General features: G+C 37.1%; 1 protein-coding gene across 1 annotated transcript in view; it reads left to right on the top strand.

Annotated features, from left to right (window-relative positions):
- ASCC3 (activating signal cointegrator 1 complex subunit 3) overlaps positions 1-17,733 on the top strand; it is a 514,213-nt gene that overhangs the window by 337,107 nt on the left and 159,373 nt on the right. The window contains exons 15-16 of the mRNA XM_048844924.2: positions 16,196-16,387; positions 16,690-16,914. Of these exons, the coding sequence (XP_048700881.1) occupies positions 16,196-16,387; positions 16,690-16,914 (417 nt within the window). The remainder of the gene's footprint in view (positions 1-16,195; positions 16,388-16,689; positions 16,915-17,733) is intronic.

Raw genomic sequence — 17,733 nt, 5'->3', positions numbered from 1 at the left:
GGTTGAATAAAAGATATCATCCACCATGTCTCTCTTGAAAAAGTTAGCCTATTCATCATTAAGGGGCAAAGTTGTTAATATAATTGCAAGATTTAAATAATTTAAATTCATGGTGTCATAACCATACAGCTAAGGGTAGCCTAGAATTCATCCTTATCTGTAAGGGGTTAAGAAGCTCAAATAAGCTGGTTGGCACCTGACCAAAAGGACCAATGGGGAAAGAGGATACTTTCAAATCTTGGCAGCCGGGGGGGGGGGGGGGGCTTTGTTGTGTGTGTTCTCTTGGGAAGCAGAGAAGCATCAGGTCAGAAAACTCCTTCTCCTATAAACCATCCTAAAAGTCTCTCGTATTACAAAAATTGTAAGTAAAAGCCAGGCCAGGCGTGTTAGATTATCTTTTGTTCTGCTTGTGAATTTTTCCTTTGCTGGAGGGAGGTTTATTCCTGTTTTTTGTAACTTTGAAACTAAGCCTAGAGGAAGTTCTGCTGTGTTTTTGAATCTTTTGTTACCCTGTAAAGTTATTTTCCATCCTGATTTTACAGAGGTGATTTTTACCTTTTAAAAAAAAATCTTTCTTTTAAGAACCTGACTGATTTCTCTATTGTCCTAAGACCCAGGGTTTTGGGTCTGTGATCACTTTGTAACCAATTGGTTAGGATATTATTCTCAAGCCTCCCCAGGAAAGGGGGTATAAGGGCTTGGGGGGATATTTTGGGGGAATAAGAACTCCAAGTGGTCCTTTCCCTGATTCTTTGTTAAATCACTTGGTGGTGGCAGCGTACCCTCCAAGGGCAAAGAATTTGTGCCTTGGGGAAGTTTAACCTAAACTGGTAGAAATACGCATAGGGGGTCTTTCATGTGGGTCCTCACATCTATATCCTGGAGTTCAGAGTGGGGAGGGAACCCTGACACAAGGTATGGCATCTTGTGCTTTCCTTTAACCATCATCACATAATGTGTGTGCTGGTAAATAAAGATAATATTCAGAGACTAACATGTACTTGAGCCAGATGTGACACTTCCTTAGTTTTCCATAATTTCTATGTGCTATTTGGAAAGGAAATCTGAAATTAATTCATTTGATTACTAAAGTATCTGTTTAACCTCCTTTTACAATCATAATGTATGGATTATGATGTGTTGACAACAGTGAGCTCCGTAATTTTGATAGGGAATTTTGGCAAAAAAAGGACCAAGCTTACAAACTTCAGACAAGCAGATTATATATCGGTTATGAATTAAACATTGAGACAGTGTTTTTTTACCAAACACTGTTTAAATATATAATACAAAAATTAATTTGCACAAGAAAAGAAAATGCCCTGTGCCAAAAAATCAGTCTTAAAAGAGAGCATCATGTATATTCACAAGAAAAGTGCTTACAGAATTACAGATGTAGAAAAGCATCCTTCAAAGGCAAGAGTAATTATGCACAATTGTTTTAGTCATTGTGCCATCTCTTGAATTTTCTAACCAGATATTTTATTGGCTATATTAAATATAAACCAAATAACACTAGTACTGTACTCTCCAGTTAAAATACTGGAGACTTAAGATTTTCTTTTTAAATACAATAATTAAGGAAAGTGGGTTTAATAGGTAAGAAACCTGTCATTCTCTTCCCTTCCAGGATATAAAACTAGTGGGCATATCTTATTTCAGGCCAGATCAGTGGTGAGGAAATTCCTGAAATCTGAATTGAGTCCAGCTGCAAGGAGTGTTCAATCAGCTCTCAAGAGGTGCCACTGAAGAGTTCCTCTTCCCCTTCTTGAATCAGCTGAATTCCTCTTCATTCTGGCAGTGGGTCTAGCACAGCTGCCTCATGCTAAGTGACATCCTGACCCCAGCCTCCCATCCAAACAGTGTGAACTAGAGTCATAGATGCCCAGGTCAGAAGGAATCATTATGATCATCTGGTCTGAGCTTCTGTCCAACTTTCCCCAAAATAATTCCTAAAATATATCTTTTACATGAGGGGAGGAGCGGTACTGTAAATATCCTTGACTCCATGTTTCATTCACTGCTGGGCATGGATGCATGTGGAGAGATAATGCTCCCTTATGTGCCCACAGGGATCATGTCACCATTTAGACTGACTTTGTGCCCAGTACTTGACAATCCACAAATATCACTGGTCTACGCTTGGGCTCCCGCACCCATGAGAGGGGTCTGCCAGTAATGTACTACTTTATAGTGTGAGGGCCACGGCACTTTATTTCCAGTCCATACACATCCACTTCTCTGTGAACTATAGCCTGCTCTTTCTAGTGGGGGGGGAAAGGTGCAAAAGTAAACACAGTATTAAAGGTATTTCTGGTGGTTGAAATGCAATGCTAGTGATCAAAATGAATCCAACAGGTGTCAAGTCCAAGAAATATTTCTATCCAGCTCAGAAACTAAATGCCTAGGATATCTTTTATGATTCTTTTTTTATCATACCAAATCATATGTATTTGCATTTTATATCATAGGCTGTACTTTAATCCATCATACATATTTGGATTTTGACATACAACTCAGCTTTAACAATTACAATTGTAACACTAAATTTCCTTTTAATAGAACATGTATTTTTTTCTGACGCAACCAATTTTTGTTACAAGTAGAGTTGTACCACCATAAAAAATGTTAGAATCGGTATATACCTGCACACACAAAGTACAACTGATAATTAATTCACTTTATCAGATGAGACTATACGCAGTATGACACATAGAAACACAGTGACACATCTAGTAATGTTTGCCCTAAGGACTAGACATTCTGTGACATCTTGTGAACTGCAAAAATAAGAATTGTTGAGGAACTTCTTTTAAATACTGCCATAGAGTAGCAGTAACATAGTATTTTTTTGTATAATTCTGTTCATTTTTTGCTTAAAATAAAGAGTTTGAGTTATTTTTTGGCATTTCCAAAGAAATATACAAATTTTATAACTTAACTGAGTTGTCATGCATGTGTAGATCATTGGAATAGAACTGGCTCACCTGCAAAATAAAATAAGGACCTCTGGGTTGTGCTTATTTAGTACACGTCCTAAACAGCCTCCACTCCCGGAGCTCCTGTGGAGTCCAAGCATCTCTATTCTCTTCTGTCCTTTATAGGACCATGTACAGCACTCATTGCCTTATTATCTATGCACCTTCCAGTAGTGCATGAAGCAATGTGCCTAGCATCTGTCATATGTTGTTCTTTCTTTTCCCCTCCTAGGGAGAGGATGAATGTTCAGTGGAGTGTTTTGTTTTGGATTTTTTATTTTGTTTTTAGATATATATTTGTGCATATTGATACACGTTTTAGAGAAGGCAGAGACAAATAAATACACCTTTCACTTAGAGCAGAAGATGGTGAGGCCTGTGATAATCCTTATTATCTGGGGGAGTTCATTCCGTAGGCTTGGGCTGGCCTCCAAGAAAGTATTGTCTCTTGTACAGAGCTTTACCATTATTGTAGAAAGTGACGTGCTAGAGGAGCAAAGTTGGGAAATAAAACTCCCATCATCCAGGAACAAAACTTGAGAGAAAGTAGTAGCATCATCTTCTTGTCCTTCCTCGGGGTAAATCTTCCCTGAGGGTCAGGAGAAGTAGCTTGTGCAAGGAGGTATAAATTATACCCCCACAGAGCACCATCCTCTGTAAATATGGGCAACTAATTTAATTTTTGCAAAAAGAAAAGGAGTACTTGTGGCACCTTAGAGACTAACCAATTTATTTGAGCATAAGCTTTCGTGAGCTACAGCTCGAAGTGCTTATGCTCAAATAAATTGGTTAGTCTCTAAGGTGCCACAAGTACTCCTTTTCTTTTTGCGAATACAGACTAACACGGCTGTTACTCTGAAACCTGTCATTAATTTTTGCAGTTACTTTGCTTCACTTGAATCTTCAAATAATATTAATTAGTATATGAAGAGGAACTTGTAGGTATGAGCCTAAAATGGAATTTTATATTATTAAGGCTTTTTATTTGGCACTTTATTCAATTTTAATGTGTGTCCTTGGATTACTATCTTGGGGCTTGGTTTTATACTCACAAAATTCAGTGGCAAAGCTCCTATTGGCTTGAATGATGCAGGATTGTGGCAGAGTATTTGGTGTTTTGGTTAGAATAGTTTGTGTTAGTATATTAATGTTACCTATTGTGAGTCACTAAAATAATTCTGGTTGGCACCTTAGCTTAGAAACATATGCAACTTTTATTTCATTTACTTGTGTTTATCTTTTGTAATCACTGCTTAGTCTGAAGATTTTTCTTTCATCTATAAAATTCAGGAAAAATTCTAAAACCAGCAAAGTACTAAAATCAAATTCCAAAATCAAAAGACATTTAATCCCAATATTTTATATCCCTAAAAGGAAACAATTATTTTTTGTTTACGCTTGTCAGAGCTTTGATAACATCCAGTATCTGTCTTTTCCTGATCATACATAGTTATGCCAATCTAAAACTATACAAGGCCTAAAGCCTGTTGATTTATATACCGTGCAATTACCTTCACCGATAAAGTAACCTTGCATGGCTGTTTTTCTCATGCAGGATGAATGTTTGTGTGTCAGTTAGTACTCCTGGGGGAATTCTGTGCCAAAAAAATTAAAATTATGCACCAAAAAAAAAATAAAAATTCCTATGACAACCCAGTTCCTGTTTCTCTGCCCCCTCCCCACCTCCAGAGCCCAGCCTTTAGGGCCTGTCACCCACAGAGCCCAGCCACAGCCCCCCCCCACACACACACCCAAACCAATACACCCAAACCCCCTCCTCCTCCAGAGTATAGCCATGCTTCCTCCCCACCGCCAGCCCAGATACCTGCACCCCTCTTCCCCAGCCCCCATCCATGGGCCAGCCCTAGCTCAGACACCCATCCCCTTCCCCCTCAGAGCCCAGCTGCAGGGTTCCCCGCAGCCCAGACAACTACCCTTCTGCCCCTCAGAGCCCAGGAATCCAGAGGGAGAAACAGTCTGAGGCTCAAAGTCCCAGGCTTGCATGGAGTTTCCTGCGTGCACACTGCCCTCTCCTTCCCTCAGGGGATGTGGGGAACTGCAGTTGCTGGGAACCCTCTAGGCCTCCTCCCCCCATCAGTGTCTTCTATGTGCAAGCTGGGCTCTGTTGGGTCTAGCGGCCCCTACTGGTGGCCAGGAGCACTGCAGCCCAATTCTGTGGGGGAAAAGAAATTCAGCATGCACAACATTAATTTCTGCAAAATTCTGTGTTGCACAGTGGTGTAGAATTCCCCATGGAGTAGAACATATCTGCTTTGCCTTTGCACTAAAAAAACACTATGGCACACTCAGAGCCAGCTTTAACATTATTGGGCAGAACTGCAAAACAATTTTTGCCTTCCTCACACCAAACTTAAATCACACCTGTCAACCATATTCACACAACTAAGTAAAGTGATAGTTTTAGGATATTTTGGAAGTGAAGGAAATGATTCTCACATATAATTGACATATTTATTCAAATGAAAAAGGGTATATTCATGCAAACACCAGCCTTCAGTTGCAACAGAAGTGGTTTCCTAGCTCTAGTGCTAAAATCTGTGCATAATTGCCAACAATTAGAAAAGGTTTTGAATCCCAAAAGTATTTTGGTGAATTTAAATGTACACTTCTTTATTGTCACAAACAACCGGCAGAACTGAGATCAGAACACAGCTGTCCCTTGCTCTTAGTCCAGTGCTTCTTCTATTGGGTCATACTGCCCTCACGTATCATCTATGTGGCTGTTTCTTCCTTTTCATGGAGTAGTTTCCCTACTGTCACATTCGTACTTAAAACATCACTGGTAGCCACAGTGAGCAGGGTGAATGAGAGAGGATTCTTGACTTTCCCTCGAAAGCAGAGACTCCATATGTTGTAAATTGTTTTAACAAAACTAATGACCAGATTTCTTTTCACGGAGGGGGATGAACATGGTTAATTAGCCTTCTATATATCTTCATAATGTAGGAATCTTTTCATTCCAATTTGAGAAGAGAGAATATGTAGGCTCTGTGTGATTTTTACATATAAACTTATTCAAATCCTTTATAAAAACACAATATTATGATGGTAATTCCTTGGTCTTGAGTAATGTACATTTTCATGGCTTAACTAAAATGAATATATTGACTGTTTTCGTCAAGGCTTGAGGCGTTTAATAAGGCTTGATACATGCTTTTCTGTTTGGTGTGCATGTCTGGATTTCCATCTTACTGAAACAATGCAAAACAATATTTTTTAAAAATATATTACTGTTAGATCTTCTATAAAACACTGGAAAGACCCATTGCATTGTTTATACAATGTGTGGGAAATATCTTCTTAAATTGAGGAACACTTATAATTCAAAATAATCACATTTGCTTTCCTCCTTTAGAGAATTTTTTGGACCACTTTGTGAAATTTACTGACATGATTTCAGTAAATGGATAGGGATGATGGGTCATCAGTTTCAAGACATTCTAACTCTACTGGAGAACCCTATACCAGCTGTGAGAGACATTGGGATTATTGATGCTCTTGTAGAAGAAATTCAAACTGACTCATATCTGTGTGCTAGAAATACTACAAATACATCCTTTAATTATAACCAAGTAAAAGAACTTGTGTTGGATAAAGACATTACTGCAATTAAAAAGTTAATATAGAATGGCTACCGACACTACAGAAGTAGTGGTGAAGATTTAGATAATGACCATGCAGACTCTTTCAAAAAGAGCACATTGGCAAGCCTGCCTCCATTAAAAATGATTTGCTAGGTCATCTCTGTTCAAAATAGTTCTCCATCTTTTAACTTGCCACAGGGTCCAGCCACAATATAAATAGAGAGCAGAGTCCCCACTCCATGCTAGCAACACTGCTAGCCTCCCCCACAAGGACTAGGTGAGTCAAGGTGAAAGGCCCTCACCTCACGCATGCGCACAGGCACCCCAAAGATTGTAGATGATAATTACGTTAAATCATTACATATTACGAAGACACTAGCAATACTATGGAAGGGTATTAATCCAAGCTATAAAATGTGACTTAGTCTCTTTTTCCTGCGAGGTATTCCACATTTTCATTGTGGTTTTCCATCATTATATTTCTATATTTATCTGTTATTCCAAATTAGTCAAAGATCAGAATTTTCTATGTGTAGTTGAATGAAAGCTCTCTCCAATTTTACACTCTTTAAAGCAACTCCTGAGAAAGCAGTACCCTTAGAGTGATCTTCATTTATCATTTTCTGCTTCAAGTCATAGCTTACCATGCAATCATACTGCACAAGTTGTCTGAAAGGGAATTAAGAAATTTAAATCAGGCTGTAAATTGAGTATAGTACTTCATCTTAGGGTTTGGCTTGTACTGAGGTCACTAACAGAGGAACCTCTCTTCTGAGTCTTTGAAATCTATGGACTTAATATCTATTTTGGAAAATAACCTTCCTACTGGTTATAACCTCAGTAAAGTGGGAGAGCTGTAATTTCTAATGATAAATGGGGCCTTTATAAGTTTCACTAAACAAGCATCCTGAAAGAGAGAAACTGCATCATCTGGTAGATGGCACTGCTTTGTTTTTGGCTAGAATGCACTCTTACACATTTGTTTGTCTCTCCAGCATATTAGATGTAATAGTATCCATTACAAAACATACCTTACTGAAATAAACAGTCTCACATATTAGAGGTTTACAAAGTTAAAAGTAAGTACTTTTCTTCACTTCTTCATGCTATTCCACAAAAGGGTTAGTAGTGGTTTGGTGTCTTAAAGTAAACTTTAGGACCGCTTCCAGGAAATCTAGTAAAACCTTTTCCTCCCATCCTAAATGTTCCTTTTCCTAGTTCACTGTTCTCTTCATTTTGCTTCCATCATATGACACTCCCAGTTCATCCTTGTCCTAGGAACAATTGCTTGGCAAATTTACTCATTGTGCAAGTAAGGAGGAATACAGGAAATAGCATTAATCCATGTAAGAAGGGTTCTCACTTATAGTCAGCTCAGAAACGTTGCTTTCTTGGTTTCATCCCTTTATCTCTTAATATTACCCTATTTTTCTGTTTTCACTAGCATTCATAAGTTGATGTATAGTGTCATAGCTGAGGACACTATTAGACAACTTTCTCTTGACATGTAGTTTCTTAAATTTTTGTTAGATTAAAAATGACTATGCATGTTGAGTAAATATTTTTTACATGAAACATCATAATACATTGAGTTGAAACTGCACCTATCAATTGCTGTGATTTTAGTGTGTTTGTTCTACTTGTTCTCCAATACTTCAGTGGAACAGAGGTTTCAATTAACTCAGTGCTCTCTAGCTGCCCCTTTGAAACAGCAACTGTAAATTGAATATAAATAGTCTTGGCAGAAATTGATTTGTATTTTATAATTTTGACAGGTAATACCGATGTTTGTTTTTTTCTATTTTTATCAATTTAAATTTTCACAGTTGCACAAAATCATGGGTATAAGATTCAGTTTTTACAGTTGTGGGAAATTAAGGGGGTCAGACAATAATTATTTAGGGACAGTAGACATTGAGATTTAAAAAGTTAAAGCTTCATAACCATTAAAACAAAATTATCAATATCATATATCTAAATATACAATGTAAATAGCCTTAAATCAAACAGTAATAACTTTTCAAGCAACATTAAATCCAATTCAAGGAATTTTTTCTTTCTTTGCCTATATGTAAATTGTTTATTGTCAATGGAAATATTTGTCATCAGTTTGTGTGTTTATTGTGAAATTGACATTTATCAATATTTACTCATACAAATCTAACCCGTCCAAGCCTAAATAGAAAATAAATGGGTAAAAATATTATGTCAAAGCTGTCATAAGCCAATAGAGACAATATTATATTGATTAATGTACTTCTCTCAACCTCTCAGTATTACACTGTGAAAAACAGAAGCCTGTAGAGAAAAAAATAAAATGTTGAATCTTCATATGTGGGTCAGGTTTTTCCTCACTTTGGGTCCAGTCTCATTTGCTTTAGTGAGAGCAGGAATGAGACCATTGGCTGTCTTCTTCCCTGTCCTTTTTCCACATCTCTTCCCCTTCAGTCTTTGTGTTGCTCTCTCCTTCCTGAATGGCTCTCTGTCCCTTTCCTCTGATGTATAGTGTCATCGCTATATATCTAAAAGTAGCAATCTCAGCAGGCCACTTAAGAGTTACTATTCACACATGTTTAGAAAAGTTATTACATAATTATTTTAAAAATACTGAATTTGCCAGCACTTCAATTTCAAGGGATATGTTAAGAAAGATATAGATGATGGAAGCATTCACACTTATTAAATCTATTACTAATAGCATATTAAACTTCCTTTATTGGAGTCTGCAGCAGGATTAGTTTGTTTTGGTGGTTGGTTCGTTTGGGACTTTTTAATTATATTTTGTAATTGGTTCAAAAAGGCCTGTGGTATATGAACACACATACTCATCAGGATGGAGCTTAAGTAGACCTCAAAAAACAGTGGCCAAAACTGTTGAGGTCTTTCAGCTAATGAAGAGTGAATTAGAGAATGAGAAGGGTGGACTTAAATTGCTCACAGTTGCTCAAACCAATGAAGAAATATGATGCTGCTCTCTACAAAAGCTAAAACTGATGCCCTGTTGTGAACCTACAAGGAGGAAATTACAATAATTCAGCCTTGTGGTCTCAAGGAAAAAGTTTTGCTGTAGCACGGTAACTATGAGATAAGTAGGGGAGCAGCCAATTCCATTTATGTAGCTGGAAGAAAATACTTACATGTCAATCAGAAACATGGCTTTCTGTAGGAAAGACAACAAAATTCTTGACCTGACTTAGTAGCTGCAAACAAATCCAAACAACTAACCTTGTCCTCGCCAAAAAAATCAGTCATCGCAGAGTTAAGACAAGGCAATGATGATGTACCCAGCCTGTCCTGAACCAGTCTAGAGAAGGAAGATTGTAGAAATCATTGTTCTATGTCATTTCACTTTTAATTCTTGATAGGTTGGCCTATGCTTCTTTTTATCAATCTCTATCTGAACATCCAAGTGAAAAAGGTGCTAAAGTAAGACAAATATAACCATAAGCCTGTTTTGTTCAAACAAAAAGCAGGTAGTTTGTATTCTTCCATGAATGTACTATCAGATGAAAGGGGAAGGTAGGGAAGAGTGTCATGTTACGTTTTTTTATCTCTGTAGTTGAAAGACACCAATGCATGATTAAATCTTTTTTTCATTTTGTACGCCTCACTTCTCATTAAAATTAAGTGGCACATTTTTCTCTGAATCACTGTAGACAACTTACTGTACTGTTTGTAACACTGCCATTTTTAATGCGCCCTCATAGAAAGCATCGTGAAATTCAAGACTCTGAAAGGAGAAATATAGACACTGCCATGGCTATCTTTGCTGTGAAGTTTATTAAATATGTTCTATCAAGTATTTATTTAATACATACTCTTATTGATGCAGACACACGTGAAGCAAAAGGTCATAAATTTGCAGCTAGTTGAGCAATGGGGGTGAAAAATCAATTGTAATTAGGACACTGGAAACAGACTTCGTAATAAGGTACTTCCCCATCCACCTTGAAGCATTTACCATTTCAGATAAATTGTAACATAAACTCTTTAAAACAGTGATAAAAAACAAAATGAAGGTAACATATCATTTCATGTTTTACAGCTTCACTTTTGATATATATTAATCACTGGTTTTGTTGCTTCTGGAATAATGTAAATCAGGGTTTAATAGAACAGTGCTGTAATTAATGGAGATGGTGCTTAGGTTTGTCTGCAAAGGTGCTGTCTTTAAAGACTACACACTGGCTAAGAACATAAGAACGGCCATACCAGGTCAGACCAAAGGTCCATCTAGCACACCTCTTCCGACAGTGGCCCATGCCAGGTACCCTAGAGGGAATGAACAGAATAGGTAATCATCAAGTGATCCATTCCCTGTCACCTGTCAACTTCTGGCAAAATAACCTTCCTTAGGATGATTTAGGAATTTACCCACTTCATTTCTCTTTGAAAATGAGGACAACTTGAGAAATGCATGATATTTCTTATTCTAAAGTGTGTAATTCATAGGGAATAAATGTAGAATTCAGCTGTTCACTTAATCTGTAGCATTTTATCATAAGAATGGCCATACTGGATCAGACCAAAGGTCCATCCAGCCCAGTATCCTGTCTACCGACAGTGGCCAATGCCAGGTGTCCCAGAGGGAGTGAACCTAACAGGTAATGATCAAGTGATCTCTCTCCTGACATCCATCTCCACCCTCTGACAAACGGAGGCTAGGGGCACCATTCCTTGCCCATCCTGGCTAATAGCCATTAATGGACTTAACCTCCATGAATTTATCCAGTTCTCTTTTAAACCCTGTTATAGTCCTGGCCTTCACAACCTCCTCAGGCAAGCAGTTCCACAAGTTGACTGTGCACTCTGTGAAGAACTACTTCCTTTTATTTGTTTTAAACCTGCTGCCCATTAATTTCATTTGGTGGCCCCTAGTTCTTATATTATGGGAATAAGTAAATAACTTTTCCTTATTCACTTGCTCCACACCACTCATGATTTTATATACCTCTATCATATCCCCCCTTAGTCTCCTCTTTTCCAAGCTGAAAAGTCCTAGCCTCTTTAATCTCTCCTCATATGGGACCCGTTCCAAACCCCTAATCATTTTAGTTGCCCTTCTCTGAACCTTTTCTAATGCCAGTATATCTTTTTTGAGATGAGGAGACCACAAATGTACGCAGTATTCAAGATGTGGGCATACCATGGATTTATATAAGGGCAATAAGATATTCTCTGTCTTATTCCCTATCCCTTTTTTAATGATTCCTAACATCCTGTTTGCTTTTTTAACTGCCGCTGCACACTGTGTGGATGTCTTCAGAGAGTTGTCCATGATGACTCCAAGATCTTTCTCCTGATTAGTTGTAGATAAATTAGCCCCCATCATATTGTATGTATAGTTGGGGTTATTTTTTCCAATGTGCATTACTTTACATTTATCCGTATTAAATTCCATTTGCCATTTTGTTGCCCAATCACTTAGTTTTGTGAGACCTTTTTGAAGTTCTTCACAGTCTGCTTTGGTCTTAACTATCTTGAACAGTTTGGTATCATCTGCAAACTTTGCCACCTCACTGATTACCCCTTTTTCCAGATTATTTATGAATAAGTTGAATAGGATTGGTCCTAGGACTGACCCTTGGGTAACACCACTAGTTACCCCTCTCCATTCTGAAAATTTACCATTTATTCCTACACTTTGTTCCCTGTTTTTTAACTAGTTCTCAATTCATGAAAGGATCTTCCCTCTTATCCCATGACAACTTAATTTATGTAAGAGCCTTTGGTGAGGGACTTGTCAAAGGCTTTCTGGAAATCTAAGTACCCTATGTCCACTGGATCCCCCTTTTCCACATTTGTTGACCCCCTCAAAGAACTCTAATAGATTAGTAAAACATGATTTCTCTTTACAGAAACCATTATTTTTTATATTAAAAGTGATCATGATCTTATAATGGGGAAATATTGAACTTCTATGTGTAATAGTTCAATAGTAATCAAAAACCAGAAGCTAAAGTGACTAGAGCAGTTATCTTTAAATGAAGTTTGAATGTTATGGAAAAATGAAATTCAGATTGCAAACTAAAATCAAAAGAAGGCACCCGTGAACTGGAGCGTGATTTCATTTACAGTGTATGTATTAGTAATATGTTCCGATTGATACCGGAATCTAAATCATGTTAGAACCTTTCTGTAGAACTCTGCAAAGCCTAATATTAATCCTCTAAGCTTCTGAGTGAGTCTTAGGATGTGCTGTGCATGTACAACTTCAACCATACTTGCCAACATTTAAAAAAAATTCTGTGCATATTTTTTTTTATAAAACTGGCTATCGCTAAGGGTCAGAAAATTTGTCTTTATTCTGGTGAATTTCATATTTTTACTATGACTGTGTTAATTATCAGGACCTCAACAAGTTGGAAGTTCAGATCAGTCAGTGTCCCCAGCGTGTTTTCTTGTTTGGTTGGTTTTATTTTCTTTGTTTGTTTGTATGGTGGTTTTATTTTGTAAAAGCTAATAGCAATCATTCAAGTCCCAGAAACAAAAGTGATAATTCAGTTGTATCACTCATTTAATGACTGGCACATTTTCTTTCTGTTTGGCTCTGCTTTTTTCTTTTAGCTGGTTATGGTTAAGAATCTCTTTGGCCTTGATAGAGCAATGTGCAATCCTTCAAACAGAGATTTTGCATATGTTACAGCCGCTGAATATTTTTGCATATTACATGTGTTTTTTCTCTTTGATGCCTATTTGCAGTTGTTGTTTTTAACACCACTTGTTTGATTTGATTCTTTTATGTACAACAGAACTCTTTGCACTGGTAGTTCCAAACCACCAGTGCTTTACATATCATTTAATTTTTTCAGTGCCGTAGACAGTCTGAGTCTAGCCATCATTATTGTTTTTCACAATATCAAATGTGTATTGTGAACTCTGTAGCATACTATTGATAATCTTGCAGTAAAATACATTTAATCTCTTAAGTACCTGTTAAAAAAATATTGTTTAATGTTGCACTAAGATAGCCAGCATTGTAAATCTGATAAACAAAACTGAGAACTAAATTCTTCAAGAACTTTATTTTAAGGCATTTGGTATATTTTGGATGCAAATAAATATTTAAATATATTATAAAATACTCAAGAATGCTCAGCTATTTGGAATACTGGAATGATTAAACCTTTTCTCTTAATTTTTGTTTTTCCTCACAAACACACTTCCCATGCTCCTCCTTTGGTCTCCATGAAGAGCCTCTCTCTTCTCTTAATCTAATCTAAAAGAACTGCATGTCAGCACCTGGTCTTTCTTATTAATAGATTGTTTTCCCAATATTAATTTGACTGCATCTCACCTGGAGTGGGGGAGATGTTATCCAGGCTTTCCAGAGGAAGGGTAGCCGTGCTTTACGGGTGAGGGGAGGCAGGAGGTCAGAAGCTGCTGCAGGAGGTCAGAAGCTGCTGCTGCTTTACGGGTGAGGTGAGCCTGGGGGTCAGCGTGGGCAACACTGACTCGTCCACTGGGAACATAAGTGCAAAAGACTTTAAAAGGGGCAGGTTTGGGCATTAAAAGCCCTTTCTCCATGCAGTTAGCAAGGCAGCACCCATCCTTCCTCCCCTCAAGATGGTGAATATCAGATTGGATAGGACCTGCTGTGGGCTTTGCACTAGTCACTCCTTTTTAGAGCGGTTAGGAAGGTATTTTCCCTCACCACTATGTTCATTTAGGTGGAGTGGGGGTTTTCACCTTCCCTACAGCTGGTTTTAGGGAGGGCTTACTATGGTGAGGAGGAAAAGGGGTTAGTTATTATGTCGCAACTCATTTGTAAGTGTTGAGTGGATATTCAGTGCAGGTACTGCATAGAGAAGGCATCCAATGACTGGATAAATGGCCTGGTAAAGGACTTAAAAAGGAGGTGCTGGTTAAAGGAATGGAATGGAGGAGTCCTATGATTGGTATGGTAGGGAGCCACCCCGCCCCCCGTTACTTATAGCCCATCTTACCCCTCCTATGGGGAAGAAGGGGGTGGATGGTAAGGTCCCAGTCATGGGCTGGCTGTGGGAGCTGGATGGAAAATGAAGGGCGGGAGAGGAAGGGCGCGGGTGGAAGTCCCAAATAGTTATTTGAATAAACATGAATTTACCTGCATTATACATTTTTATCTGCTGGGTAGTCCCAAATATCTAATAATAAAGTTCCGGACTGATTAAATCCATATCAAGAGTCTCCTGTCCTCCTTTTGGTATAGCTGGACAATGATTTTTCTGAAACTTGTTGGGCAACTGTTTTAATATCAACAGCTGCTCTTGTTCACTATACCTTGTATGGTTGCAAAAGTGTCTCAAGTTTTGACTAGAGATTGGAAGTTCCTTGGTTCTAGTATTCTCAACTTTGACAGAGAAGCAAATTCACTTTTTGCCTACATTAAGACAACAGGCAGATGAAGAGATTTTCTTTTGGGGAGGTTGATTTGCTACATACAATGGCCTTTTGCGCATTTGTGTATTTTATAAAATATTTTGTTTTCCTTTTCTAACTTTCAAAGAATAGTTCCCATGAAATGCATTGCTTCATATTTATTCATTCTCAGTTTCATATTTATACATTCTTAAGCAATGCAGCAGTCAAGTTAAATAACATAATGTGATTTTTCTACTGACTTACATAAAAATCCTCGTGAACACTTCACCAATTTGAAGCTTAGTTTGGTTCCCTTCAAATGAATAAATAAAAACTATTGAGACAGTATAGCTCAGGTATTGAGAAGCTTTGTCACCCTTTCAGTCTCTCATTAGCCCTAATATATTTTTCCCGACAAGTTCTCAGAACCCAGAATTATTAACTCTGAAAAAAGTATATGTGCTAAATTGCTTTTCTTAAGTATTCGTTTTCCTCTCCTCCCATCATAATTGCACTCCTTCCCATCTCCCTATTTATTTCTGTGCATGCGGAGACTTATTGTGTGTGTTTGGCAACATGCCAATGTAATGATCCAAATTCTGCTCTGCTTTACCTACTGTGCAACTCTATGGGCTCTTGGTAGATATATGATGCGTGCGAGACAGCAGAATTGGGACTAATATATCTAATGATAAAGCAGAAATTGACATTTGCCACAACTGAACATAAAATAAATTAGTTATACAGTATGTAGTGCTGAAAAAACTGTAGTGTCAGGTGCTCTAGAAATCCACAGATAAACATAAAGAGTCTCAGTTGGTAATGAAGTGTAATAAGATGCTTATAATAGCAGGAAAGTAACAATCATTCTTGCCAATAGAAAGAGTTTATGTTAAAAAGGAAAGAGAAATTCAGGATTTCAAATATTTTTTTATATTGTGAATCGGTAAATCTGAGCCATCTGAGCTTAAATGAAGCCAGTGTGGTATAATGCTCATCTGGCTTCTCTGGGTCCCCAGTAAGTAAATTCTTTTGCAAGTAATTATGGGAAACAATTTGATTCACTTACAGTATATAAACAGGTGTGTGTATGTACTTAAATTTCCCCATTAGTGGAAAGGGTTCGTTTTTATATGGTTCATAATAGTACTGACTAATCTTTTTTTTTTCTTCTTCTTGAAATAGTGATAATTCGATTCCTTTTTTAAGTATGGTGCTTCCTGTACTGTAGTTCTCATTGAATTAATGTGTTTCCTTTGCCCATTGTAGGTACAAAGGTCCAGAAACAAGCAGTTACGTGAATTGTTTCCAGATGGATTTAGTATTCATCATGCAGGAATGCTGCGGCAAGACAGAAGTTTGGTTGAGAACTTGTTTTCTCATGGACATATCAAAGTCCTCGTTTGTACAGCCACATTAGCCTGGGGTGTCAATCTTCCTGCTCATGCTGTTATTATTAAGGTAAGAGCTTATCCTGCTCTGCAAGTGAATGTGTATTAAAACAAACCTGTAAAAATGCATGCAAGATCTTTGTTGTGGGGGGTCTGATTGACTTGAAATGTTATTTATATCTCGTTAAACTGATTCTCTCCAGTCAGAATCCAGTTTGTATAGTACAGATTTAAATATATCGCAGATTATGAAAGGATTAGTTAAGGTACACTTTTGAGATCATGCTATATTTGCGTAATTTCAGTATTCAGCTCATCAGGATTATATTCGTGTGTGTTTATGGTAATTTTTATTAACTTTTCCTCAACCAGGGAACACAAATATATGCTGCAAAAAGAGGCTCGTTTGTTGACCTTGGAATTTTAGATGTCATGCAGATATTTGGTCGAGCTGGACGGCCTCAGTTTGACAAATTTGGAGAAGGCATCATTATTACAACACATGATAAACTCAGCCATTACCTGACTCTGCTTACTCAGCAGAACCCAATTGAGAGCCAGTTTCTTGAAAGCCTTGCTGACAACTTAAATGCAGAGGTAATCTTTGATAAGTTGTTAAGAGAAACTATCTTAAGATGACAAATTTTAATCACAAAAAATGCAATATTCATATATTCAAAATATCTATAAAGTAATAGAAACTCCACCCAATAAAGGGATTTTACAGGTGTATATTTTGATTTAAGAGAAATTAACAATAAGTAACACTTTGCACAGGCGTGGTAAGTATCACAAGGCACTACAAGCACAGAAGAAAGTAATTATGTGTATTAATTAAGGGAAAGTATAAAAGTAAAATGAAATAAATATATATATATATACATATACACACACACACACAGAAAACAAACTAACAAGAAATTTTCTAAAAAATAATAGATTTTTGTAAAAGTTATCCTTTATTTGTGAAAACTCTAATATTTAATTTATTGAACCGGAGCTAGGAAGTGTAACACACATTCTGGTTTGACCTGTTCTTTCTCTTTGATATTAGTTTTACAGTAGTAATTGAAACAGATTTGATACAAATGGCAAGTCATCAGTTTGCTTAAATTAAAATCTCAAATGAAAATATATTTTCTTTTGAAAATATCATAGTTATTTGCAGACTGCATTTTGCTTTAATCATACTAAAATATAATTTTTCAAAGGCTAGTCGTAGTAACCAATTAAAAAATATTTTTTTCTGGGACATTCAGAAATCTATTCCAAATCAAGAAGGGTAAATCAGTTTTCAAAAGCACTTATTAGACTTTTTTCTCCCCAATAAAAGTAAAGAAATTCACAGTTATATTTAACTTAAATGCCCTTCAGTAACTTATTGAAACTCTGAAAGCCTTAATGACTTTGTTAATG

Source organism: Caretta caretta, chromosome 3 (genome assembly GCF_965140235.1).
Source record: "Caretta caretta isolate rCarCar2 chromosome 3, rCarCar1.hap1, whole genome shotgun sequence".
Classification (NCBI taxonomy): domain Eukaryota; kingdom Metazoa; phylum Chordata; order Testudines; family Cheloniidae; genus Caretta; species Caretta caretta.
Note: the sequence above shows the minus strand (reverse complement) of the source record. Positions and strands in the feature narration are given on the sequence as shown.